Consider the following 27,553-nt stretch of genomic DNA (forward strand, 5'->3'; position numbering starts at 1 on the left):
AGTTAATTATTATTGACTGCCTTGACCTATTGACATGAATTCATTTTCTAGTGAGATCCATTCAACCCTTTATAACCCATGAAACCTTCCTGAAGTGACTCAAGCCTGTGTCAATCATCTTACTCAGATGACTCATCTTCCTCTGCCATGCAACCTGCCAGTTACACAGCTGTTGTTGTTTTAACATGTTAATTTTTGTTGGACTTGCCTTTTAACTGGGATGTAAGCTTTCCTTAGGATTAGGGCCCTGTCTTACACAAACATTCTGTTTTTCAAACATCAGTTATTTCTACCTATGTGGTAACTTACTTCGAATGAATCCTAATTGTTAAAACTTGTGCAAAGTAGGGGGCTCAAAAATATTTGCACAAGCAAATCAAAAATTGAACTGTCTTAACATGTTTGTTTCTACTCATGTTTGTTCTGACATTTCTAGCACAAATAATAGGGAAACACTGCTTGATAAATGACTACTTTCCTTATTTCCATGCAGGTCTCAACAGTTCACAAATCTAAACTCTTTCGAAAGTTTAAGATTGCATATGAAAACAGCATTTTATGGGACCTCTTGCCTGGAACTAGGATGATAACTAAAATGAGGCCAGGAGAAAAGAACTTTAAGAAGCTTACTATTCATTTAGGCTTGGCTTCCTAAATGAAATAAAATGATGAGGGGACAGATTATATGATCTCTTAAGTTCACGATTGTCTAGCAGTAATTTATGGTAGTGATCAGAATACAAATGATTGTTTTATACATTAATTACAAATTAAATGTTAAGAGACAAGTTTATTAGGACTTCAAAAATAATGGCAGCAGAGGCCGGCCGCCCAGTGGCAGAGTACTTGCCTTGCACACAGAAGACCCTGGGTTCTGTCCCCAATACCAAAACAAAACAAGAATATCACTGAAATACATAATTTCTTCTCCCATACTACTCTTCAAATTGTCTTTTCCCTAAGAACCTATCAAATTGGTAATAAAGTAGTACTGTTTTGTGTGACCCACAACTAATAGGTCAGACAGTATATTCTTAAGTTAAATGAGTTTTGTGACTAACACCATAGTACTTAATACAACTGCAGCTTTCTAATTGTGTGACCGTGAATATGTCATCATCAACTTGGCTATTTTCTCATGTACAAAGTAAAGATAATATAAACTCATATCGTTTATATACCAGCCTCTTAGTGTCTTTATAAAACTCTAGGTACCCCTCCCCCAAAGCACTTAGAACATTGTTATCAGAGTCAGTATTCAATCACTTCCCTTTTCCTATGTGAAAACTACAGAAACTACTACGTTTCTAATATTTCAAATGCCCGAAATATCTGGTGAATGGGAAAGTGGGATGTTGGAAGAATAAGAAACTTGGTGGCTATTTAAAATTCTGATGTTTAATAATTGCCATAATTAAAAAGAGTTATCTAGCAGTCAGGATCCTCTGTTCCTAATGAATCACTAAATGATTTTTAAAACTGACTTCTTCAGACCTTAAGTTCCCACTTGGGAAATAGAACTCATCACACCTTGTTAGTAACTGCAAAGTTAGTTAGATGTTATAGTTACTAGAAAGCATGGTGATTTAAGGTTATTGAATGGTGGTATATTTTTAAAAACAACAAAGGCTGTAGATTAATAATGGATGGACAGGACCTGTGATTTGAGAGAAATAATATGACTGGTTTTTTAACCTTACACAAGGAAATGGTGCATCTAAAACTGGTTTGGATTTTCATTTCAAATAAATATGTAGAAGAGGTGGATATTTCTGGGCTGTCCTGTTTCTAGACAGATCAAAATCATTTCTGGTTGAGGGGGACAATTATAGGTATTGATGAATGGCATTAATGTAATCATCTTTTCCTATTAATACCAACAACTCTATTCAATAAGTATCAATACCATTTTACAGGTGAGGGAAAAGGGCCACGGGTTAACTTGTCCAAAGTCACATAGATGGTATGTGGCAGAGCTGAAAGTTGAATTTTGGCAGTGTGATTCTTTTTTTTTTTGAGGTGGGGCAGGGTACTGGAGATTGAACCCAGGAGCACAGAGCTCTACCTCTGAGCTACATTTTCAACCTTTTTTTTTCTTTTGAGATAGGGTCTTGCTAAGGTGTTCAGGCTAGGTTCACATTTGTATCCTTCTGCCTCAGCCTCCTGAGTAGCTGGGGTTACTGGTTTCATCATGTCCTGCAGTTCTTAATTTTTAAAAAGGAAGAGAGACCGGGAAAGTAGTGGAACATGGCAAAGAACAAATAGTATTACAGAAATAAAAGAGGTACAGAGGCAGTCAAGGGGCACCATAGGGACAAGGAAATACTTCTAACCTCCTTTCCTCCACTTTCTCTAGAGAAAGATTTCATAATTGTTGTAGGACTCTAATTACATATAATAATTTATTGGTACCTGTTGGGGATGGGGAAAAGGGTCAAGGTGGTATTACGTTTATACTTAAAAGAATGATAATAATTGAAAGGAGAATTGTCATGCTGATAACTATAATCTTTTTGAAGTATTTCCACCATAGCCTCCTATGAATTTCTCTTCTGTTTTGGAATTCTTTGGCCTGAAATAAAAATAAACACAAATTTAATATTTTATTTCCATTTGTGCATTAATGGGCTCACTCTAATACTTAATGAGAGCTATCTGAAAGAACAGATTTAGTATGGGTTTGACCAATTCCAAGAGTTCTAACAGGACCCAGCAGCTTTTATAAAGTGATGTACCAAGATTCTAGGTGCTTGTATTTAGCTGTTAATTTGAATCACTTTATTGCCTTTTTGACTTTGCACAAGTTTGTAATTCTTTGAGCCTCAGTTTCTTCCTTCATGATTTTAAAGACCACCATTCCTTACAATCTATTTAAAATTGCTGCTCCAGTTCCATTCAAGACATGCTATTCTCTTTCAATTTTTTACGTTCTAGACAAAGAGTAAAATTTACATAGTGTTAGATAAGAGACAAGTACTGTGCAGGAAAACAAGTTCCATGGAGGCAAGATTTTTGTCTGTTTCACTCACTGATACAATCCCAGCATGAGACAGTGCAGACATACAGCAGATGTTCAATGAATAATTGTTAAATGAATGAATTAATCTGTCAGATGGGGATGAGAGAACCTACCACCGCAGAATCACAGATTGAAGAAACTGAACATACTACATCTAGACTGCCCTATGAGAATCTTGCCATTACTACAAGGATTAATATTTTTCATGAGCAATAAGGATTTCGTTAAGTTTGTTTTGGTTTTTGGGACCAGGGATTGAGTCCAGGGGTGCTTAACCACTGAGCCACATCCCAGCCCTTTTTATTTTAAAATTGTATTTGTTTTAATTAGTTATACATGGCATAGAATGCACTTTGATACATTATATATAATGGAGTATAATTTCTCATTCTTCTGGTTATACATGATGTAGAATATCACCATATAGTTATATATGTACATAGGGTAATAATGTCTGATTCACTCTACTATCCTTCCTATCCCAGTACTGCCTTCTCTCCCTTCAATCCCCTCTACATAATCTAAAGTAACTCTATTCTTCCTTACCGCCCCCCATTGTGCATTAGCATCTGCATGTCAGAGAAAACATTCAGCTTTTTGGTTTTTTGGGATTGGCTTATTTCACTTAGGATGATATTCTCCAGTTCCATCCATTTACCAGCCAATGCCATAATTTCATTCTTTTTTAAGGCTGAGTAATATTCCATTATGTATATATACCACACTTTATTTTGAGTCAGGGTCTCACTAAGTTGCTAAGGTTGGCCTTGAACTCGTGATCCTCCTGCCTCAGCCTCCCTAGCCACTGGGATTACAGGTGTGCACCACCGTACCCAGCCTCATTTAACTCTTTCAAATGTTCTCAAGTACTTATTATATTAATAATACACTTGCTCTTACATGAACTTTTGCTGTCTGCCACATGAATAAGAAGTAAAACTATTTGAAACATGTTTCAATTAACTTTATTATTTACTGTCAGGTTAGCTTCTTTACTGTCAGAATATATGGTGACTTTCCAAGAGCAAAGTCAATGTAATGATTACAGTGCAGCACTCATGTAGCCTCACAATTCTAACGTATGACAAGTTATGGGATCCCAGGTTTACATACCCAAAATACTGTTGGTTATTCCCAAGGATCTGGCATATGGAAACTAGGTCTCTGGATGTACTTTTCAAGATGTTAAGAATTTATTGAGTGCTTTGGTAACAGGCACTACATACCATGGATTTATATATATTTCTGCACAATAACATGCATTATTTATAATAATCTTGTCAGCATTCTTATTTTACAGTCAAAGAAAATGAGGCTCAGAAAGGTTTAAATTACTTGCCTAAAGTTAATGTAGATAGCAAGTGGTGGAGCTGGACTTCAAATTTAGAATTGCATGACTATACTATCTGGTTTGAATTTATTGTGTGTGTGTGTGTGTGTACCGGGACTGACCCCAGACATGTTCTACCTCTGAGCTACATTCCCAGCCCTTTATTTTTTTATTTTGGGGCAGGTTCTCACTAAGTTGCTAAGTCTGGCCTTGAACTTGAGATTCTCCTGATTCAGTCTCCAAATGGTTGGGATTACAAGTGTGCACCATTATGTCCAGCTGAAAATTTATTTAAGGTGTAAATGGACTTTATATTCTTCTCTTAAATGATATGCTCTCTCTTTTTAGTAGTGAATATATATATATATATAAAATGCATGTATATAGTTTGAAAAGTCAGAATTTGACAAGACTTATGAGTAATAATGATAGTTTCTTACTCCTTCCCATTTTCTTGATCATTCTGTTTCCAATGAAGGAAAAGAATTTAACTCTCTTAAAATTTTTTATTAGTGTATTCCAATATGTTAATGGTGGGGTTCATTGTGAAATATTCCTAATGTGTATACTTTACTCTAAATCATTCTCTAGTACTTCCCCTTTCCCTCCCTGCCTCCCAATTCACCATATATCTATTTATATTTGGCACTGGGGATTGAACCCAGTGAACCATACCACTGAATTACATCTCCCATCCTTTTTATTTTTCAATTTTAAGACAGGGTCTCACTAAATTGCCAAGGCTGGCTTTGAACTTGTGATCTTGTTGGCTCAATCTCCTAAGTAGCTGGGATTACAGTCATATGCCTTTGTACTTCTTTGTACTTAGTTACATGTATATCTTTTTCACTCATACATTATAATTATACATAGAAGTGGGATTCATTGTGGTTTATTCATACATGCATAAAGCATAATTTGGTAAATTTTGTTCCCAATTCTTCCCATTTCTTTCCCTTCCTCTTTCCCCCTTGATCCTCTACCTACCTTTCCTCTACTGATCTCCCTTTTATTTATGTGAGATCTTCCTTTCTTAAAAAATTCCTTTATTCTCTAGATTCTTCATAGGAGGGAAAACATATGACTATTGACTTTTTGAGTCTACCTTATCTTACTTAGCATGATTTTCTCCAGTCCATCCATTTACCTGCAAATGACATAATTTCATTCTTTATGGCTGAGTAGAACTCCACTGTGTATATAGACCACATTTTCTTTATCAGTTCATCTGCTTACAGATACCTAGGTTGGTTTCATAACTTGGTTGTTTGAATTGTGCTGCTATAAATATTGGAATGCATATGTGACTATAGTGTGCTGATTTTGGTTCTTTTGATTAAATACCAAGGAGTGGACTATGTGAACCATATAGTGGTTCCACTCCTAGTCTTCTTTTTTCCCCCTTTTTATCGGTGCATCCTAATTATATATAATAGTGGGATTCGTTGTTACATATTTGTACATACACTCAATATATCAGTATAATTTGGTCCATTTCATTCCTCAATACTTCCCCATTTCTAGTCTTTAAGGAAACTTCATACTGATTTCCATAGTGGTTGTACTAATATAAAATCCAAACAACATACAAGTATTTTTTCTACCCACATCCTCACCAGCATTTATTATTATTTACATTCTTGCTGATTGCCATTCTAACTGGGTTGAGATGAAATCTCAGTGCAGTTTTGATTTGCATTTCCACAAAGAATTTAAGTCTTATAATGCCCCCAAAACTCCTTTCCCAAACACACATCTTTTTCCTTCTCTTTTCTAATCTTTTAAAAAAATATTTTGTTTTAGTTGTAGGTGGACATAATACCTTTATTTTATTTTTACATGGTGCTGAGGATCAAACTCAGGGCCTCACACATGCTAGGCAAATACTCTAACACCAAGCCACAACCCCAGTCCTGTTCTTTGTTTCTGTTAAATCAAAACTTTGTAAATATTTGCTAGGCTATGGATTACAAATGACTTCAGTGTAAAACTTTTTGGTTTCTTTAGAGTTAAAAAATATATCTATTATTAATTTGGTTATTAATATTTTGGTTTCTCTAAAACTAATATTCCTATAATAGGTAAAATATACCCATAATTAAAATATTATTTATTAGTTTTAAATATACCCAATGCTCCAAAGGAGTGAAATATATCCTTCCTCTGCTCATTCCTGTGTTGGATCCTTTTGCTTTATCTTGAAGAAGTCCCTAACAGAGCCTTCTGACCTTCTGTAATTTGGTTTGGCTGGGCTCCAGATTTCTTATATAGTTTTAATCTTGGAATATTATTTCACCAATATCCTAGGATTATCCTTCTCTGTGTTGGGACTTTTTGTTTTCTCAATCTCACATCTTTTTCTTTTTTCACCTATTCCCTTTATTGGTGGAAAATATCTTCCAAAAACTTCCTTAAATAGGGTGAGTAGGAGGTACATTTCTAAGAATTTACATACCTACAAAATGTCTTTATTTTACCTTTATACTAAGTTGGTAGTTTGATTGGATATAGAAATCTAGTTTGGAAATAATTTTCAGAAGAATAGTAAAAGCATTTTTCCATTTGTCTTTAGCTTTCAGTATTGCTATTGAGAAATGTGCTGCCATTCTAACTGCCAAGTCCTTGTTTTTGCTTTCCTCCATCTCTGAAAGACTTTAGAATCATTATTTCCTTTTTAGTGTTCTATAATTACAAGATTACATGTCTAGCTATGAACCTGACTTTTGTTCATGGAATCTAAATACTCATATTACTCAGTTCTAGACATTTTTCTTGTATTACTGAATTTTTCTGATGTCTTCATTTTCTTAAAAACTTCTATTATTCATGTTTTATTTAGACTGATTCTCTGACTTTATCTTTCAGCTCTAATTTCTAAGAGATTATCTCAACTTTATACTATAATAATTACATATTGAATTTTACATTTTTAGTATCATTTTAATTTCCAAAAACTCTTTTTTGTGAATATTTTTATATAGCTTTCTGTTCTCGTTTCAGGAATATACTATCTTCTATTATTCCTCTCAAAATGTTAGAGAATTTTTTAAATGATGCTTCCTTTTGCTCCTGTATTATCTATTTTATCTAGTTCCTCCCCCACCCATTTCTTTTGTTTTTTATTATTATTATAGAGACTTTCCTCAAATACCTCATGACTCAAATTGTTGATTTACTAAAACTGACTCAGAACTCAGTGTGAGTATGGTTTGATATTGGTGGACTTCACTGTAGAAATCTGGTATGGACCTGACCATTTAATTGGGGTTATCTATAGATCTTTTTCCTTGGCTTAATCTCCTGCATGATTGAAACTGAGTGGGAGAGATGTTCATGAGTAGTCTCTGTATTCTTATTCCATCTTATTTTAATATGCTGATCACTCTGTTCACAACTGTACCTGATGTCTGAGTTTAGAACTTCTTTGGTCTGTTGTCTGTAGAGAGAAAATTTCTTCTCCTTTGTCAGAGATAAGGAGAGGAAGTAGTTGGCTGTATACAACAGGGAAGGGACTCCATGGCTAATGTGTTCCTTTAAAGACTTTACACGCAGTCTCTTATTTCTAGACCTATGCTGGACATCTACTTTTAGAAGTATCATGTATCTCCAATTTCTGAGTCTTTCCAAGGTTCTAATGCCTGAATCTATTTGTGTCTCAATTTATTCTCCTGATATATTGTTTTAGGTTTTTCTGTTTTACTGAGACCAATAACTACTTACATATCTACTCTCTAGTTCCAGAATTACTGATGTTTCTTACCTGCTGTCTTTTCTTCTTTTTTTATCCTAGTAATTTATACTTTGAAATTTTAATTATTGTTTATTAATCATTTTATTGGATTTTTGAGAGAATACCAAGATAAAGGTATACAATAACCTGCCAAATTTAAATTGATGACCACATTTATCTATAGAAAGATCGACAGATAGTTTATTGGACTACTTTTTGTTAAAAAACCAAATATGCATTTTAATACTATTCAATAGAATCTTTTACAAAAATACTATGGGAAAAAAGGGATGTAAAATTAATTTAGGTAGGCAAAAATAGTTTCGTGAGAATGATTATGTGCTGTGTGAGAATTATATGAGAAAAAATGTTTTAAAATATGTAATTCAAATTTCATCTTTTATTAAGCTGCTTCTATTCAATGGGCTATAAAAAGGAAGTCATTTGGGGGCCACAGCTTACTAGGGTTTAGATGTTGCCTCCTTTCCTATGAGGAAAAAAATTAACCAGTCCACTGAGATGATGGATTATGTTGCCCTATAGCACTGCTACTATTACTAGCTAGAAATGCTAGATAAGATATATAAGAAGCAACTTCACAGTAGTATTATTCACAATAGCCAAAAGGTAGAAACAATCCAAATGTCTATAAGATTAATGGACAAATTGTGGTATATGGAATAGAATATTTTTTAGCCATAAAAAGGAATGAAGTACTTAATACAAGCTACAACTTAGATGAAGCTAAAAAATATCATGCTAAGTGAAAGCATCCAGATACACAAAATCACATATGATTTAATTCATATGAAATATCCTAAATTGGTAAATCTACACAGACAGAAAGTTGATTAGTGACTGCCAGAACCTGGGGAGTTTCTGAGCGATGTGAAGGTTCCTTATTTTGGGATGACAAAAATGTTTTGGAACTAGGTAGAGATGATGGGTATATAACGCTGTAAATGTACTAATTGTCACCCATTTGTATACTCCAAAATGTTAATTTTATGTTATGTGAATTTTGTTTATTCTTATGTGGTGCTGAGGATCTAACCCAGTGCCTCACACGTGCTAAGTAAGTGCTCTACCACTGTATTACAACCCCAGCCCACATGATGTGAATTTTAATTCCATTCAAAAAAGATTCTGCCCTATAGTAGAGATTAAATTATGTAGGCTTCCTATTCAAACCTAGTGGCCTCAAGGTAGTTGCAAATAAAGATTATGAGAAAACAGCAGGTTTGGTGGTACACACCTGTAATCTCAGTGGCTGAGGAGGCTGAGGCAGGAAGTTCTCAAGTTCAAAGGCAGCCTCTGCAAAGGTGAGGTACTAAGCAACTCAGGAGACCCAGTCTCTAAATAAAACATAAAACAGGGCTGGGGATGTGGCTGCATGATCGAGTGCCCCTGAGTTCAATCCCTGATACTCTCCCCACTGCCAGCAAAAAAAAAGGTTAGGAGAAAATAAAACTAACCATAGGCACAAGAAAGACTAAAAAAATTGAGACTACAACTGCACATGGCATTTTGTACATAGTTTTTTTTAAACTTTAGTACTGGGGATTGAACTCAGGGGTGCCATACCACTAAGCTATACCTCTAACCCTTTTCATTTTTTATTTTGAGACAGGGTCTAAGTTGCCCAGGCTGGACTTGAACTTGTAATCCTCCTTACTCAGCCTCCCAGGTTGCTAGAAATACAAGTGTGTACCACTGTACCCAACTTCAAACTAGTTTTAAAAATATTTCCTAATAGAGAAGTTCATAGATATCCAAAAGTTGATAGAATGATGTAATGAGAAATATAACGTTGTACCTGAGAGATGTAATAATAAGCACTGTGCTGGTCACAAACTATTGTTCTTAGGCCCCCATGCTTGAGCACACAATCTTAAATTAAGCGACCAAATCTCTGATAATTCTTCTAATTTGGCCTCCCCAAATCAAACCCTAAACTCAGAAAAAAAATATTTTGGATTTAGATAAATAAATAAATTTAACCATTCTAAAAATAAATAAATATGTATTTACATGTAAAAATAAAGAATGATATAATGAACCTCTATATACTCAGCATCCAGTTTTAGCAATTGTCAGTTGATGACCAGTTTTGTTAAATTTATACTTTGCTTCTCAGTTATTTTGAAGCAAATGTCAGACATATAATTTCAATCATAAATCTTTTAGTACAAATATCTAAAAATGTCTTTTTAAAAAACATAACCAAATACCATTATCATACCTAAAAATTATTAATAATTCCTGAATGGCATCTGCTATCCAGAATTCAAATTATCTAATTATTTTAAAAAATAATAAGTTTTCATTTTTACAATTGGAATTGAAATCTAAGCATCACACATTACAATTGATATAACTTTCAAGTCCATATTTATTTATAAGTTCTCCCTCTTTTTTTCCCTTGCAATTTTTTTCCCTTGCAATTTATTTGTTGACTAATCTATGTTTCATAATATAAAATATCCTTCTTTTATAGAAGTAAACACATCCTAATTCATTTGGTTTCTTTTTCATTGTTTTATAATTATTCTTTTAATATTTTAGTTGTATTCTAAGTATTTTTTTCTACATTTTTTATTGGTACATCATAGTTGTACATAAAGATGGGATTTGTTGTTATGTGTTTGCACATGCACACAATATAATAATGTGATTTGGCCAATATCACTTCTACCACTTACTCCCCTTCTTCTCCTCTTCCCACTCCCTGGTCAATAATTTTTTGTGTAAAACCATAGATTGTGACATAGAATTATTTCATAGCAATTTGTCTTAAAGGCAGCAATCTTATGACCTGGAGCACTGTTTGGACATCAACACAGCTGTGAATCACTTACAGTTGTTTGGGAATCATTTGTTCTATTGAGGAAGATACTCAATCTTTCTTCTCTTTCCAAAATTACATCAATATTTTTCATCATAACATTTTTTACATCAGTCACTTGACTCTTGATTGTGGAAACTGGGCTGTCATCTTGGTTTTTATTGAATATCATCTACATAGAAGTGAAACATAACACAAGTTTTATTTTTTGTAAATAAAATTCATTGTACAAATTGAAACAAAAGTATCAAAGGCATATCTCACTGTGTAAGGAATCAAGTAAACTCAATTTTTCCTTTAGTCTTGGCAGGGGAAAAGGGTTTTAATTTAATTATTTTCAAAAAATACTTTAATACAGAGTGGCACATTTGTGCCTCTCCTCCCATCTGTTCCACCCAGCCACTTACCTACCTACCTTCCATTCTTCCTCCCTTCCTTAATTTCCTTTCCTTTTTCTTTCTTTCCAGTGCTGGGGATTGAATCTAGGACCCTGAGCATGCTAGGCCACCACTGTACCACTGAGCTACATATAATTTGAGTAATACAGCTGTCATATAATTTGAATATAGTCTATAACCTTTTCAGATTGGTTTCTTTCACTTACTAATACACATTTAAGTTTCCTCCATGTCTTTTCATGCCTTTATACCTCATTTCTTTTTAGCAACAAATAAAATTCCACTGTTTGGATGTATCACTATTTATTAATTTACTTCCCAAAGGACATCTTGGCTGCATCCATGTTTTGGCAATTATAAATAAAGCTGTTATAAGTATCCATATGCAGGCTTTTGTGTAGGCATGTTTTCAACTCATTTGGGCAAATATCAAGGAACATGTTTAGGTTTTTTGTTTATTTGTTTGTTTTGGATACAGGGGATTGAGCCCAGGGTGCACTTAACCACTGATGCACATCCCCAGCCCTTTTTATTTTTTATTTTGAGGCAGGGTTTCACTAGGTTGTTTAGGCCTTTGCTAAATTGCTGAGGCTGGCTTTGAACTTTAATCCTCTTGTCTCAGTCTTGGGATTCACTGGGACTATAGGTGTGCACCACCACGCTGAACTGTATGTTTAGTTTTTTAAGAAACTCAAACTGTGTTCCAAATTAGTTGTACCATTTTGCACTCCCACCATCAATGAATGAGAGTTACTTTTGCTGCACATCCTTGCCAGCATTTGGTATTGGATTTTGGTCATTTAAATAGTTGTGTACAACAATTTCATTGTTTCAATTTACAGTTTCCCAATGACAGTACTGAGCATCTTTTCTTTTTTTTTTTTTTTTAGTTGTTGATGGATCTTTATTTTACTTATTTATATGTGGTGCTGAGACTCGAACTCAGTGCCTCACACATGCTAGGCAACCGCTCTACCACTGAGCTACAACCCCAGCCCAAGCATCTTTTCTTATGCCATTAACAATCTACCTTTTTTGGTGAAGTATCTGCTGAGCTTGTTTCTCTTTCTCCTTTCCTCCCTCTTTTTCTTTCTTCTATCGATTTAATCCAGAAGAGTTGTATATCCCCAGTCCTTTTATAAATTTTTAAAATTTGTGGTAAAGTCTCTATGTTGCCCAGGATGCCCTAGAACTTGCAATCCTCTTGCCTCATCCTTCCAAGTAGCCAGAATTACAGGTATGTGCCACCGTATCTGGCCTACCCATTTCTTAGTTTTGTTGTTTTCTTATTGTTGAGTTTTAACAGTTCTTGATATATTTTAAATTATCAGTGCTTTATCAGATTTTTCTGTTGCAAATATTTTTTTCTAGTCTAGCTGTCCTCTCATTCCCTTGAGAGTATATATCAAAGATCCTTCTCATTTTTTAAGTTTTTCGTTTTAATGTAGTCTAGCTTATAAATTATTTTTCATCAACTTTGCCTTTGATGTTCTATTTATTAAGTCATTGTTATACCGAAGGTCATCTAGGTTTTTCTCCTATGGTATCTTCTAGGAGTTTCATAGTTCTGTATTTTATGTTTAGGTCTGTGATCAATTTTGAGTTAGTTTAGTGAAGAGCATATGATCTACCTTGACTCATATTTTAGAATGTGGATGTCTAGTAGTTCCAGCACCATTTGTTGAAATAGTAGTTTTTCTCCACTGTATTGCGTTTGTTCCTTTGTCAAAGGTTCTGTCAACTATATTTATGTGGGTCTATTTCTGAGCATTTTATTTGGTTCCATTGGTCTATTTGTCTATTCTGTCACCAGTGCCACACTGTTTTGATTGTTGTAGATTTATAGTAAATTTTGAAGTCAGGTAATGTTAGCCTTCCAACTTTGTCCTTCTTTAATTAAAGCTGTCATGGGTCAGTCTTTTTCCTTTCCATATAAATTTTAGAATCAGTTTCTCAACATCCACACAATATCTTTCTGGGATTTTGATTGGTATTACACTACATTTATAGATCGAGTAGGAAGAACTTGATCAATTTTGAGCCACACTATACATGAACATAGTATATCCTTCCATTTATTTAATTTTTCTTTGATTTCTCTCATTAGTATTGTTATAGTTTAGTTATGAGGTGTCCCCCAAAAGCTCATGTGTGGGACAATGCAAGAAAGTTTAGAGGTGAAATGATTGGGTTATAATAGTTTTTACCTAATTGGTGTATTAATCCCCTAATAAAAATTAACTGGGTGATAACTATAGGCAGATAGGGTATGGCTGGAGGAGGTGAGTCACTGGGGGTATGCCTTTGGGATATATATTTTGTCCCTATAGAGTGGAGCTGTCTCTTTCTCTTGCTCTGATTCTTGATTCCATGATCTCAGCTGCTATCCTCTGCCACAGTCTTCTGTAATGATGTTCTGCCTCACCTTGTACCCAGAGCAGTGGAGTTGACTATCCGTGAACTAAGACCTCTGAATCTGTGAGCTCTCAAATAAACTTTTCCTCCTCTAATTGTTCTTGTCAGATATTTTGGTTGGTCACAGCAGTGAAAAGGTTGACTAAAACAAGTATTTTGTAGTTTTTCTTCTATAGATCTTATACTTATTTTTCTAGAATTATACCTAAGCATTACATCTTGAGGGATGATAATGTAAATAGCATTATGTTTTAAATTTTAAATTCCACTTATTCATTGCTGGTACACAGAAAACAACTGCCTTTTTTATTCTGTTAACATTGCTATAATTGCTTATTAGTTCCAGGAGTTTTTTTGATCAATTCTCTTGGATTTCCTACATAGACAATCATGTCATCTACAAAGAGTTTCATTTCTTTCTTCCAAACAGTATACCTTTTATCTACTTTTCTTTGTCTTATTTTATTAGCTAGAATTTTTGGTATTAAGGCTTGGGTTGGTCCCCAACACCATAAACAAACAAAAAAATATAGATTCAAGAAGTACCAGAGATTAAGATTTCACCCATTGTATGAATAAACCCAGTTTTCTTTATTTCAAAAGTATGTATAAACTTATGTTATATACATTACGAATACACCCACACACAAAAAAAATTCAGGAAGATTATGTACCAAATCGTTAAGAGTTCTCACCTAAGAGGTTTTGATTCAGATTACAGAGAGATGTTTGCATTTCCCTAATATACTTCTATATTATCTAACAATATTAATAAATACTACTTTTGCAAAAGAAAATTTTATTTATATTCTCTGCTCAGGGCTGAGGATATAGCTCAGTGGTAGAGTACTTGCTTAGCATATGCAATGGCCAGGTTTGGTCCCTGACACTGCAAAAAATAAATAAATAAACAAACAAAAATGTAAAAAAATAAATAAATAAATAAATAACAAAACCCTGTTCTAGGAAAGTGATCTAATCCACTTTAAACAGAACTCTGATCTTCTTGGTCAGTGAGCCATGTGTCCTGCAATTGATTTTCTGTGAGGTGCTCACCATTTAGATGTAGAAAAGGGAGGGTTCTGAGTTGAATTATGTACCACCCCAAAATATGCTGAAGTTCTAACTGGATACTTGTGAATTTGACTTTATTAAGAAATAGTATCTTGATATATACAAGCAAACAAAGAAAAATAGCTCATACTTGGTTTTTCTTTTAGTTCCTTTTCTCTTCTTGTTTTTTTAATGGTTAACTTATTGGACTCTAAGAGAATCATCTAAACTTTGTTAAGTATTCGTTATCTATTCAATGACATTTGGTACATTTATACACATATTTTCACAATTTAAAAACTACTCTTTTGGGGCTGTGTACATTTTATTATAAGAAATTTAATGTTTCATAACAATTTCTATAGATTAAAGCTTGCCAAGTTTGTTTATAAATGTAAAATAGAAATTTCTTTGATTTAAATGTGTTGATTGCTTAAATATGCATATTTTCACATTTTGACAAGCACTGTGATGATCCCCAGTGAGTCACATCCCTATATAATTCCCTATTCTTGAATGTGACTTTCTTCTAACCAACAGAAACAAAGGCAATAGAATGTCACTCCTGTGATTATGTCATGTATATGAAACTTGGTAGACTGGAGTGAGAGATTCCTCTGCTGGCCTTGAAGAAGCAAGCAGCCACGTTGAGGAAGCAGCATGGGAATGAAACGCCGTCAGTCTCTAGGACATAAGAGTAGTAGCGTTTAGCTAACACCTGGTGGAAAGCTGTATCCATATAGGGCCATAGATCTGGACAACCTGAGCAAGTTTGAAAGCCAATTCTTCCCCAGAGCCTCCAGATGAGAACACAGACTAACTGACACATTGACTGTACTACTGTGTGAGACCCTTAGCAGAGAATTCAGTTAAGCCCTGCCTGGACTTCTGATCCATGGAACTGAGATAATAAATGGGTGTTGTGTTAGTTTGCTAAGTTTGTGGTAGTTTGTTATATACAAATAGGGAACTAATAGAGATATACTTAAAATATTTTTATTATGGAAAAAGTTCAGACACATACTGAAGTAGTGGGAATTGTTTCATGAATCCCCATGTACTCATCATCTAGCTTCAGCAGTTATGCATAGTCAATCTTGTTTCATCTATACTGCTACCCCTTCCCCAAATATATAATTTTACAGCAAACTCCAGAGTTTCTACCATTTTAATCTGAAATGCTTCAGTTTATATTTCTAAAAGATATGGATGGCTTCACTTTTTTCTTAAAAACAAAACCACAAATACCATTATCACTTCTAAATATGTTTCTTAATATTATTAAATATCTAGTTTGTATATGAATTTTTTTTTTTGGTGCTAGGGATTGAACCTTGCATGTGGTAGGCAAATGCCCTACCACTGAGCTATACCCCCAGTCTATACATAATGTATCAAAAGCAAGTCATTTTTTATAATCCTTCTGTTGAACAAGGATACAAAATGTACATATTACATTTGACTGAAATTTCTCTTAAGTCTCTTTTAATCTATGGAGTCTATGGATTCTCCTTTCTTTTCCCCTGGAAATTGCTTGCAATGGACTCTTTTGGTAAGCAAATTTCAATGCTTGCTGTATACTACTCATTGTGTGACATCAGAAAGTACTATCTCTTATTTTGAGGTTAGAAAACATCAGTGGGTTTTGGTGTCTGAGTTTTTTTCATCCATTATGTAGTTCTTCAGAAGTTTTTAACCTAATTTTTGATCAGTTATCAATATTGTCTAAAGGTCTATCATTTTATGAGGAATTGCAATATTTTATCACTTCATCATTTATTAGCTGGAATACTTCCATAAATAAAACACTTTTCCCCATCAACTGGTTCTTTTGAGGAACAGTTAATATAGCGAAGAATAAATGCTTGAACCTTTCCTTTATGTTTTCAGAGTAATGGGTGTATTTAGAGTATCTTCCAAAATGCTAATGAGGGATATTTTCCCCCTTTGATAGTATTGAGGAACTGATGAAGTTTAACATATTCAATGCATTACAACCCACTGCATTTAGGTTTTTCCTTCCTCCCTCCCTCCCTCCTTCCCTTCCATTTTTCCTTTCTTCTTTCGTAGTAGTGGGAATTGAACCTGGGGTACCATACCATAAAGCTACATCCCAATTCTTTTCATTTTTTATTTGGAGATAGGGTCTCACTAACTTGCCCAGGCTGGCCTTGAACTTGCAAAACTTCTGCCTCAGCCTAGGACCCAGTAACTGGGATTAGAGGCATGCACTACCATGCCCAGCTCATTTAATATTGCTTTTGATGTTTGAAGTATTTTATCATTAGTGGTAAGTAGCCTCTTCAAGTTTGTTCCTGTCTTTTGACCTGAGGGTCTTTGTGGTAGGTATGGTTCTGGCTTAAATGTTTCTGTCCTGTATCTGTAATTGAGCCTGATTCCTTTTAGTGGAAAATGATATCTACAGACTATAACATAGATACTTGGGTGGCTCACAACCATTGATTAGTCTTTTGTTTTTAGCCTTTTTCAGTGTATATGCAAGAAACTTTAAAAAAAGAATTTTTTTTAAACTTGAGGTTAGGTTTTATTTAATTTCTTTGACTTTACATTTGTAAATCTTCCTTCTGAGATTCTTGATTCTTAATTATTCAAAGTAATATATTTATAGCTATATAAACCAAATTCAGAATAACAATACCAAACTACTACTAATGATGTGACTCTTGAAAATAAAAAAGTAAACTTATTTTTAGTTTTTTTTTTTTTTTTCATTAAGGTATTTCCCACTAGGAATATACAAATTACAAATTTAGAGTCACTTGAAATAAATTATTACTATCTTTTAAGGCTTTAATCAATATACGGTTCTTTCATTTTGCTTTGGGTTTTAGGGATTACTTTAAAAATTAAAAATGTTTATAATAATATATATACATAAAATTTATCATTTTAACAATTTTTAAGTATATAGTTCAATGGCATTAGTACATTTACACTGTTATGCAACTATCACCATCATCCATCTGCAGAACTTTTTCACTTTCTCAAAATTAATTTCTATACACATCAAACATTGACTGCCATTACTACTTTCTCTATCCCTGCAATCACCATTCTACCTTCTCCCAAGAATTTGACTACTCTCAGTACCTCACTAAGTGGAACCATAAGAATGTCTGTCCTTTTGTGACTTCTTATCACAAAGGGATAAAAGTAGTAAGGGCTACTTTTTACATTTCAACTTTAATAGTATTTCATAATTATACAAAACATTTACCTGACACCAAAGTCAAATTTAAAATACAAGTTTCATACAGAGGCCTGGATTTTACTTTAGTCCCTTTAGTCACTTTAGTCTCCCCATCGCCCCATGGGTAACCATTTAAGTGTGTTTGGTACATCCTTCTCCTGCCCTTTTATTTTTAAATAGTAAGTAAGCAAATACATATTTGCATTTATTCCCTCTTTTACATATAAGCATGGTAAATACATAATAGTATATACCATACATACTTTGTCTTGCTTTATTAACTTTATGAGAATATTATGGATCATTTATTATCATTATAGATAGTTCTCATTCTTCTTTACAGATCTTAACTCCAAACTCAAATGTCCAGCAGCTCTGGAGGCTGAGACAGGAGGCTCTCAAGTTCAAAGCCAGTCGCAGCAAAAGTGAGGCGATAAGCAACTCAGTGAGACCCTGTCTCTAAATAAAATACAAAATAGGGCTGGGGAATGTGGCTCAGTGGTCAAGTGCCTCTGAGTTCAATCCCTAGTACTCAAACCAAACCAAACAAAAACCTCATTTGTCAGCTGTAATAGAGATAATATCTAGGAGTACAATTTGAGGTACATACCATATAATTTCCTAGTACTTGTTGAAAATCTGCAGCAACTGCATTTGAAGGAGAAAAATAGTCTTGTGACATCAAAGGATTTCTTATTAAAGTTTCACTAACCTGGGGAAATTAATGGAAATATGTAACCTATATAGGCAATTTCAACTGGAGAATTAACAGAGCAAACGTTCATTTGAAGAGAAGTCTGGCAGAAACTAGAAAATAAAAGAGACCCAAACATTTCTGGCTTTTTTTGTGGCAGGGCGTCCTTTCTACTTTAAGATGCAGTATTTATGAAAACTGAGTTTACCCTGAGCTTATCCTGCTGCTGTACCGATTAGAAACTCATTCAGTACAACTGCAGAGGCTGCCTTCATTCTTCAGCAGATATGAGGACTGAAGGGAAAAGGCAGATAGCTGTGGCAGACAAGGAAAGCTGGGGGACCCATATTTCCTACATAGCACTGTAATTTCCCCCTTTTGCCCCTACCTTCAAAATCCACCCAACAGTAACAATGCTAACTATACTATGACTTTCTATCAAACCCTAGTTACTGGATAGTTCAAAAATCTCAAAAAAAAAAAAAAGTCAAAAACTGTTTATATTTAATGTCACTTTTCTCAGAGGCAGTAGTAAAAATTATGTGCTAGCAACTTTGTGTCACCTGCTTTTGGAAAGGTGGTCGAGTGGGATGTTAGTCATTACAGAGAGATAGGTAAAAAATTTAGAGTATATCCAGTTAAATGGCTAACAGTGTTTAGCATCTGGAATTTAGCAAATATCTAGACAGAACTGAAAAGTAGATTACAATATTTAGCCCTTATAATAGTTTACTCTACAATATAGTTACAGTTTGAGCTGGGTCAATGCAAGTTAGTACACTGAGCAGATAAAATAAATGCATGATACATGAAGGCGATTACACACGTGTCTAGAGAATAACTATTAGTAACTGTAGTATGGCTAAGTTTTCCATTAATATCTGTCATTAAAATATTTGTTCTGAATTATATATTTGTAAATGAAATTAAAGGCTAGTATTATTTACTATTATTGATTTATTTAGTGTACTGGGGATCAAACCCAAAGCTTTGCACATGCCAGGCAAGTGCTCTAGCACTTGACAACATCCCCAGCCCAGTATCACTTTTTAAAAAAATATTTCTTAGTTGTCAATGGACCTTTATTTTATTTATTTATATGTGGTGCTGAGAATCAAACCCAGTGCCTCACACGTACTAGGCAAGCACTCTTCCACTGAGCTACAACCCCAACCCAGTATCATTTACCTTTAAAAATAAGAAATAAACATAAAAATTACTATGATGATGGTTGAGTTCTAGTCTGTCTCTAGATTGCCTTTCCTGAAATCTCCTTCTTTTGGCTGGGGCTCAAACTTGAGGTGATAGGAACAACAGGCAATATCTCTTGAGGTTAATTACTCTTTCAGAAATTTATAAGATCTCCTATATCTACATAGGTATGTACTATATCGACCATAGTTTATAGTTGCTGGCAGTTCTCAGTTAAAACATTCCCTGAAGATAATATGCCTTGATTTTTAAATTACATATATATATATTTCATGTTTTTATATTTTTATATAACTATATTCAAATTATTTGTTACATATAACATATATTTTTAAACATATATATTTACCTTAAATGTTATGTATATTAATGTTTATTTTATATATATTTAAAAACATACAAGTATTTTTAATATTTATTTAATATAGTATGTACATATATTTATTATAAATGTATAGTTCAGTGGCATTATATATAATATATAAAATATACATTTATATATAATATTTAAAAATATATATTTATAATATAAATGTACAAAATATGTATAAAATATATATTTATATATTGATATATCAAATATATTTATATTATATATTCTATATGTAACATATATTTCTATATGTAATATAGAAATATAATATATAAAATATATTTTATTATATATAAAGAAATATATATTTCATATATATCATATATATATGATATATATGTATTTATATACATATATGTATGTTTTCTGGTACTGGAGATTGAACCCAGAGCTTTGCACATGCTCGGAAGGTAATCTACCACTGAACTACATCCCAATGCTTTTTGTTGAATAGGGGTACTAAGGACTGAATGCAGGGGTGCTTTACCACTGAGCTACATCACTAGCCCCTTTTATATTATATTTTCATTTTGAGACAGGGCCTCACTAAGTTGCTCAAGCTGACCTCAAATTTGCAATCCTCCTGTGTCAGCTTCCCAACCAGCTGAGATTACAGTATGCACCACTGTGCCAGCTTAAAATAATACTTTTTAGGGCTAGGGATATAACTTGGTTGGTAGAGTGCTTGCCTTGCAAGCACAAGGCCCTGTGGGTTCAAGTCTGCAAAAAAAAAAAAGTTAACTTTCATAGTTGATTTTATATGCTAATGGAAATGTCTTTTATAATACTGGTCTCAAAATTTTCTGGTCACTTATCTCCCCATGCATATAATTATTTGCAAATACAATACAGTTTTGTTAAAAAAAGTATATTAAATATTGTAGTATAATTTCTATTTTTTTTTTTTTTTTTTGGTACTGGGGATTGAACCCAGGGATGCTTTGCCACTGAACTAAATCCCCATCTCTTTTTTTTTTTTTTTTATTTTGAGACAGTGATTCACTAAATTGCTTAGGGCCTCACTAAGTTGTTGAGGCTGGCCTTGGACCTGTGATCCTCCTGCCTTAGCCTCCCAAGTTACTGGAATTACAGGTGTGCACCACTGCACAGGGTTCTTTCTTAATTTAAAAAACAATAAATATAAGCCAGGCATTGTGGTGCACAAGGTTCTAATAGATCTGAGTGGATGTTTTCTGCAGTCCTTGCTTGAGAGTCAGGGGACATATAGAAGCAGTATACAGATTAGGGATGAGGTTACGAGGTCTCTGAAGGTCATTAATGACTCTGCATATTATAGGATATTAATAATCTGCTTTTGGTTAGTGATACTATTACTAAATAAAGTATAAATCATAGACCTCATAATTTCAACAACTTTCAAGTCCCATGGTAGTATAAAAAAGTTACTTACTTTCTTAAGAAATGCAGATGGTGCCACCTTATCCAAGGCACTGTCTGTAGCACATAAGTAAGTGATTCCGTTGATAAAGAGAGTATGGTAGATATAGCTTTGGAAAGAATACGAACACTGAAGGAATTAAGTACCCACACAGAGAATTTAACTTCATTTTCAAGTTGTCATTATAAAAACTATATAGGTTAAGTTTTTATAATCAGAATAATTAGAAGAGCTTTAATCTGTTTGAAACAATAAAGTAAATGATGTTAAATCAAAAGTGTTTAAAAGTGTATTTAAAATTTCATTGATAAATTAACATTGAAGATGAAATTAATAACATGATTATAAATATATAACATATATTTGAAATGGTTTTGACAGAAGTCACATGCTAACACTCAATCAAGATTGTGACAGAATAGAAAATGCTATTATGTTCACTGATTTTTTCCTATCCCTATATTTTATGTAGGCATATTTAATTTTGGCACTTGGCTTTCTAATATGATAGGCTAGCATTCTAATATGAGAGATTAGAATTAATATCATTGCTATGTAGTCTGCTTTTATTGAACAGGTTCAAAATTAGTTGTTTTGGGTACAAACAGTCAGAAAGGAATGGTGGAGGTAGACCCATTATGACTGGACTATGTCAGTTTCCTTCATCTCCTATTTACCACCCAGATAAAGGGCTATTTTTACATGAAAAAAAAAAAGAATTAATATGATAGGTTAGGATATTCTGGAGAACAGGATGAGTTGGGGAGAAGGGAATTACACTCCTACCATGCTGAAGTGTGCTTATCCTGAGCATTCCAACATCTAGACATTTCTGCCTTCTCAGAGTCATATATTAGGAGGCTAGATGACTCTTGCAAAGAGCCTCCATCATTTACTGCACTTAGACTTCAGTCTTTTTTGAATACTTTATCTCCAAATGTTTAACAGGCAACAGACCTTGTCAAATGTTAAACTGTGCTCAGAAATATGTAGAAAGGATAATCCTACAGGCCCCCAATTTAAAGTATACACCATTTCAACATAAATCCTCATATCATATCATGAATACAATAGACTAAAATATTTTAGTGATGATACTGATACACATAATGTCCATCTGCAAAATATTTTTATTCCTAAATTTGGAAGAGTCTGTTGGAAAAGAGTTGCTAATTCTATTTTCTACCTGAAAGTTACATATGTGGTTGGAAATAGAGTGGCACTAGATTTGAAAGAGAGAGAGATATTTTAAATTTATGCCTAGTATGTTACTGATGAGTAACCCTAAGGAATTTTTTTTTCAGTAGTGGGGATTAAACCCAGTGACACTTTATCAGTGAGCTACATCCCCAAGTCCATTTTATTTTTTATTTTGAGACAAGGTATCACTTAGTTGCTGAGGCTGGCCTGGAACTTGTTATTCTTCTGCTTCAGCATCTCAAGTCACTGACATTAGAGGTGTGCACATCACACCTGGATGCAGGTGACTACTATCTTGAATTTGATGTTTATTATTTATATTCATGATTTTACACTTTTACATATAGAAGTTCTCCTTTCTGCAGGTTCAATTAAGTGTATGTGGAACTGGTTTTTTTTTTTATCTTTCATCATTGGAAATTAGTTGGTAATTGTTAAAATGACTTGCATTAGGACATACCTTACCTTCCCATTTGAATTATTGTCTTTGTTTCAGCTCTAAGAAGTACAAGTCTAAGGACTTTCGCTGCTGCTTCCTAAAAATAAATAACATTTAATTTATGAAGATTATAGTATTTTTCATTATTTTCCTCCTAAATTTTACAAATGTTCTGATTAGTTAATTAAGGAAAAACTTTTTCCTAGAAGAACTAATGGATATTATTCATAATGTATTGGCAAGAGGCAAGAAGTCATAAAATATTCATATGTATTTGGAAGAAAATACTAAACTTATGTAAATATACACATAATTTATATATGCACATATAAGTGTACAAATATAGGTTGCCATACATAATTTTATTTTTACAGTCAAATGTTATGTTTGGCTTCAAGGCTATCAGCACTAGCTGATGAAACATCTTTTTAGTGACCACTAGTCCAGTATAATTGAAATGTTAATGGATTAAAGATATTTAGCTCTTATTCTCTGACTACCTTTAGCAATACCTTCTATCTTTTTTCAAATATAAAGTTATATTCACTATTATTCATTTATCTTTTAAAAAACTAAGTAACAGCCAAGAAATTTTATTCCTGTTCCTTATAAGGATCATTCATTGGGGGAAAATTTGCAAGATACTACACTTATGCAGAATACCTTAAATATAGTCCATTATATGGAATCCCATTAATTTACTTTAGAAGCAGAAAAGGAATCTGAAATTTACCTAAGAAGCTTTGGATAGCTCTACTCCTATTTTCAACAAAATGACACTTTAAAACTTTTATGGAAGGGTAAAGCTTATTACTGGTAGAAAGTAAAACCCACAGCTCTTCATATTGTCTAAAATGTCAAGGCAATATTTTCTAGGAAAGGATTTCCTAAGAAACTTGAAATATTAAAGGCATGCATAAACTTCCTTTTATTTTGCTATTAGTATTAGAAAATATTCCTTCTCCCAAGTGTCACATTTGGAGAATATTAAACACTGCTCTTGTAGCAAACAAATATTGAAACAAAACACATGACAACACGGGGCAGTAGAAAATGTGACGAGGTGGGTCCTAGGTGTGTTTCTGGAATTCACGTGCTACAGACCCAGTGACTTGTCTGACCTGTTTCTTTGTGGAAAGAATGAAGACAGAGATCTTTAGATCTTGGTCAGCTCTAGAACCCTTTAGCTGTAATTGATTGGATCTCATGATTAAGTGTCGGTATTAATATTTTTCAAAAAATAATATTTATTTATTTATTTATTTTGCAGTCCTGGGAATGGAACCCAGGCCCTTAAGCATGCTTGGTAAGCACTCTACCACTGAATTACATCCCCCGTCACCTTCCCCAACATAAAATTTTTTGTGACAATCATTGGCATTGAGGGAAGCCATGGTATCTTTCTCCTATTTCTCAACCTGAAGTGTTCCTTAAAGCTCCTTGTCCTCCTTTCCCTCTTCCCTGTCACCTTTCTGTACCACAGTAATTCCATACTGCAAATGCAATTGTAGATATAGTCCTGCTCCCTTCTAAATTCTTACTTTCCTGCCTGCTTAGAAAGTCTTTAAATTCCTCTCTCCCTCCTTAATAAATGTGTTTGAGAAGACCCCAAAAGTGCAAGAAATAAAGCCAAGAATCAATCAGTGGGATGCATTAAATTAAAAAAAAAAAAAAAAAAAAAAACTTCTGCACAGCAAAGGAAACAAAGAGAATTAAGAGAGAGCCTATGAAATGGGGAAAAAAATCTCTGCCAGCTGCTCCCATGACAGGGGGCTAATATCCAGAATATATAAAGAATTCAAAATATTCAATGCCAAACTCCAAATAACCCAACCAATAAATGGGCAAAATAATTAAACAGAAATTTCTCAAAAGAAGAAATACAAATGGCCAACAGATATATGAAAAAATGTTCAACATCTCTAGCAATCAGGGAAATGCAAATCAAGACTACACTAAGACTTCATCTCACTTCAGTCAGAATGACAATTATTAAGAACATACATAGTAATAAATGCTGGCCAGGATGTGGGGAAAGGTACAGTCATACATTACTGGTGGGACTGTAAATTAGTACAACCACTTAGGAAAGCAGCATGGAGATTCCTTGAAAAACTATGAATGGAACCACAATATGATCCAGCTATTCAACTCCTAGTATTTCTACAAAATAACTAAAATCAGCATACTATAGCAATACATTCACTTCAATGTTTACAGCAGCAAAATTCACAATAGCCAAATTATGGAATCAGCCCAGATGCCTGTCCCTAGATGAATGGATCAAGAAAATATGGTTTTATATATATATATACAATAGAGTGAACAAAAGCCATAAAGAAGAACGAAATAATGGCATTTGCCAGTAAATCGATGGATATGGAGAAAATCATGCTAAGTGAAATAAGCCAGACTCAGAAAACCAAGGTCAAATGTTTCCTCTTATATGTGAAAGCTAGAGCAAAATGAGGGAAAGAAGGTAGTAAGCAATGGAATAGGGTATCATAAAGATACAGGGAAGATCATTAGAGTAGAAGGAGAATGAGAGGGAGGAAGAAAACAAGGGAAAGGGGACAAAATATGGAATCTGTTCAACAAAATCATGTTATATACATAAATATATAATATACACATTATATATAATATAAATGTAACAAGGGAATTTCACCTTTTTGTTTATGTAAAAAATATCAATCAAAAATAAATAAAGGAGTGAAAGGAAGATCAACAGAGGAAGAAGAATAGGGGGAGAAAAGAGAGGGGGAATGGGGTTTGAAATTAAATTCCTTGCATGTACTATTTTGTCAAAATGAACCCACATACTATGTATAATTATAATGCTCTAATTTTTAAAAAGTGTGTTGAGAATCTATGAATTAAAGCATCATATACTGGGAAGACAGAGATGAAAACAATCCCTGTCCTGAAGTTCAATGGCAGAGGCAGGTAAGAGAAAATTCTAGTTCAGTTGGAGTAGTTTGGTAGAGGGATGTCAATTACACTGGGCTAGAGAAGGCCTCAAGAAGGAATTGAGAAAAGTCTCAAAAGCACAGAAGAGGTTATACTGCCCCAAGGTGGAGGAAAGTGGTCTCTGGATAGAAGGAGCAGGAGAGAGAAAAGGAGACCTTGATCTGGAGAACAGCAGGAAGTTCAGGATAGTCAGAGAACAGGAGCATCCAGGGAAGGGAAGGAGACAGTCATGGAAAAGCTCTTCCATTCAGGGAGGGCCTTGACTGCCAAATGAAGGAGTATTGGCTTTATTCTGAATGTAATCAAGGAAGCATCAAATGATTTGAAGCATTGCATTTGCTTTTAGGAAGGATCACTTGAGCAGCAGTGTGGAAGTGGGTTTTGAGGAGGACCAGGCTCTGAATTCTGGGAGATTAATTAGGAGGCATTTTCAATAAGCTTTGGTGAGAAGTTATCAAGGCCTGGATGAAAACATGGTTCAAAAAAAGATGGATTCAAGATATACTCAGGAGAGAGAACTAATATAACCCGGTAATCAGGGCCTCAACTCCAGCCCCTACACATTGAGACCCTGTGCTCTAGCCACACTGGGGTTCCTGGGGATCCCCAAACACTATGCTGTTCCCTTTGCACGAACTTCTCATCCCCCTGCTCTGTGCCAGGATAGCACTAATTCTTACAAGGCTTACAAGCCAAGTACCCTAATCTGTGGACTAGTCAACTCTCCGTAGCTGGCAGTTACCCATCCTGGCTCCACTGAAATACCTTTTACACTCTAAGACATAAAGGTTAGATAAGGATTCCAGGGACAATGTCAAGTCCATTTTCATCTATGCATCCCTCACATTCTTTGCTCTGGGATTTGGTAACTACAACATGTTCACTAAATGTGTGCTTAATTGCAGGTCATTTCTCCGCAAGGGAAAGAAAATCTTTAAGATCTACTTAATTGGACAATGGTACAAATTAATTAATTAATAATGGTACAATAGTGCCAAACGTGGCACGTGCAGTGCCAACCAAAACCTCTGGGGGGCGCACGTATGGCTTCCGCCCCGGAGCCCGGGGCTCTGGCGCCCCCAGAGTTCGGGGTCATTCCGCGGCACCGCGTCCTGAGGAAAGGGCCCCCACAGGCTTTAGTCCTCAGGAGCGAACCCCGGGAGGCGGAAGCGCGGACCCGCAGGTACCTGATAGGAGCCTCCAGTCAAAGCCAGTTCGGCTAGGACCACTCGGCCATTAGCAATGCAGCTGTAGGTAATCGTCAT

General features: G+C 34.2%; 1 protein-coding gene across 1 annotated transcript; it reads right to left on the reverse strand.

Moving 5' to 3' along the window:
* LOC306669372 (uncharacterized protein) lies at positions 1–27,553 on the reverse strand (the record flags this gene model as incomplete). Its single annotated transcript, XM_079153342.1, has 6 exons — positions 1–2,572; positions 10,938–11,096; positions 18,612–18,713; positions 21,692–21,788; positions 23,345–23,415; positions 27,476–27,553. The coding sequence occupies 6 exons, from the start codon at positions 27,551–27,553 to the stop codon at positions 2,435–2,437; spliced, it is 645 nt and encodes a 214-aa protein (XP_079009468.1). The 3' UTR covers positions 1–2,434.

Source organism: Sciurus vulgaris (assembly GCF_902686455.1).
Source record: "Sciurus vulgaris genome assembly, chromosome: 9".
Taxonomy (NCBI): Eukaryota; Metazoa; Chordata; class Mammalia; order Rodentia; family Sciuridae; genus Sciurus; species Sciurus vulgaris.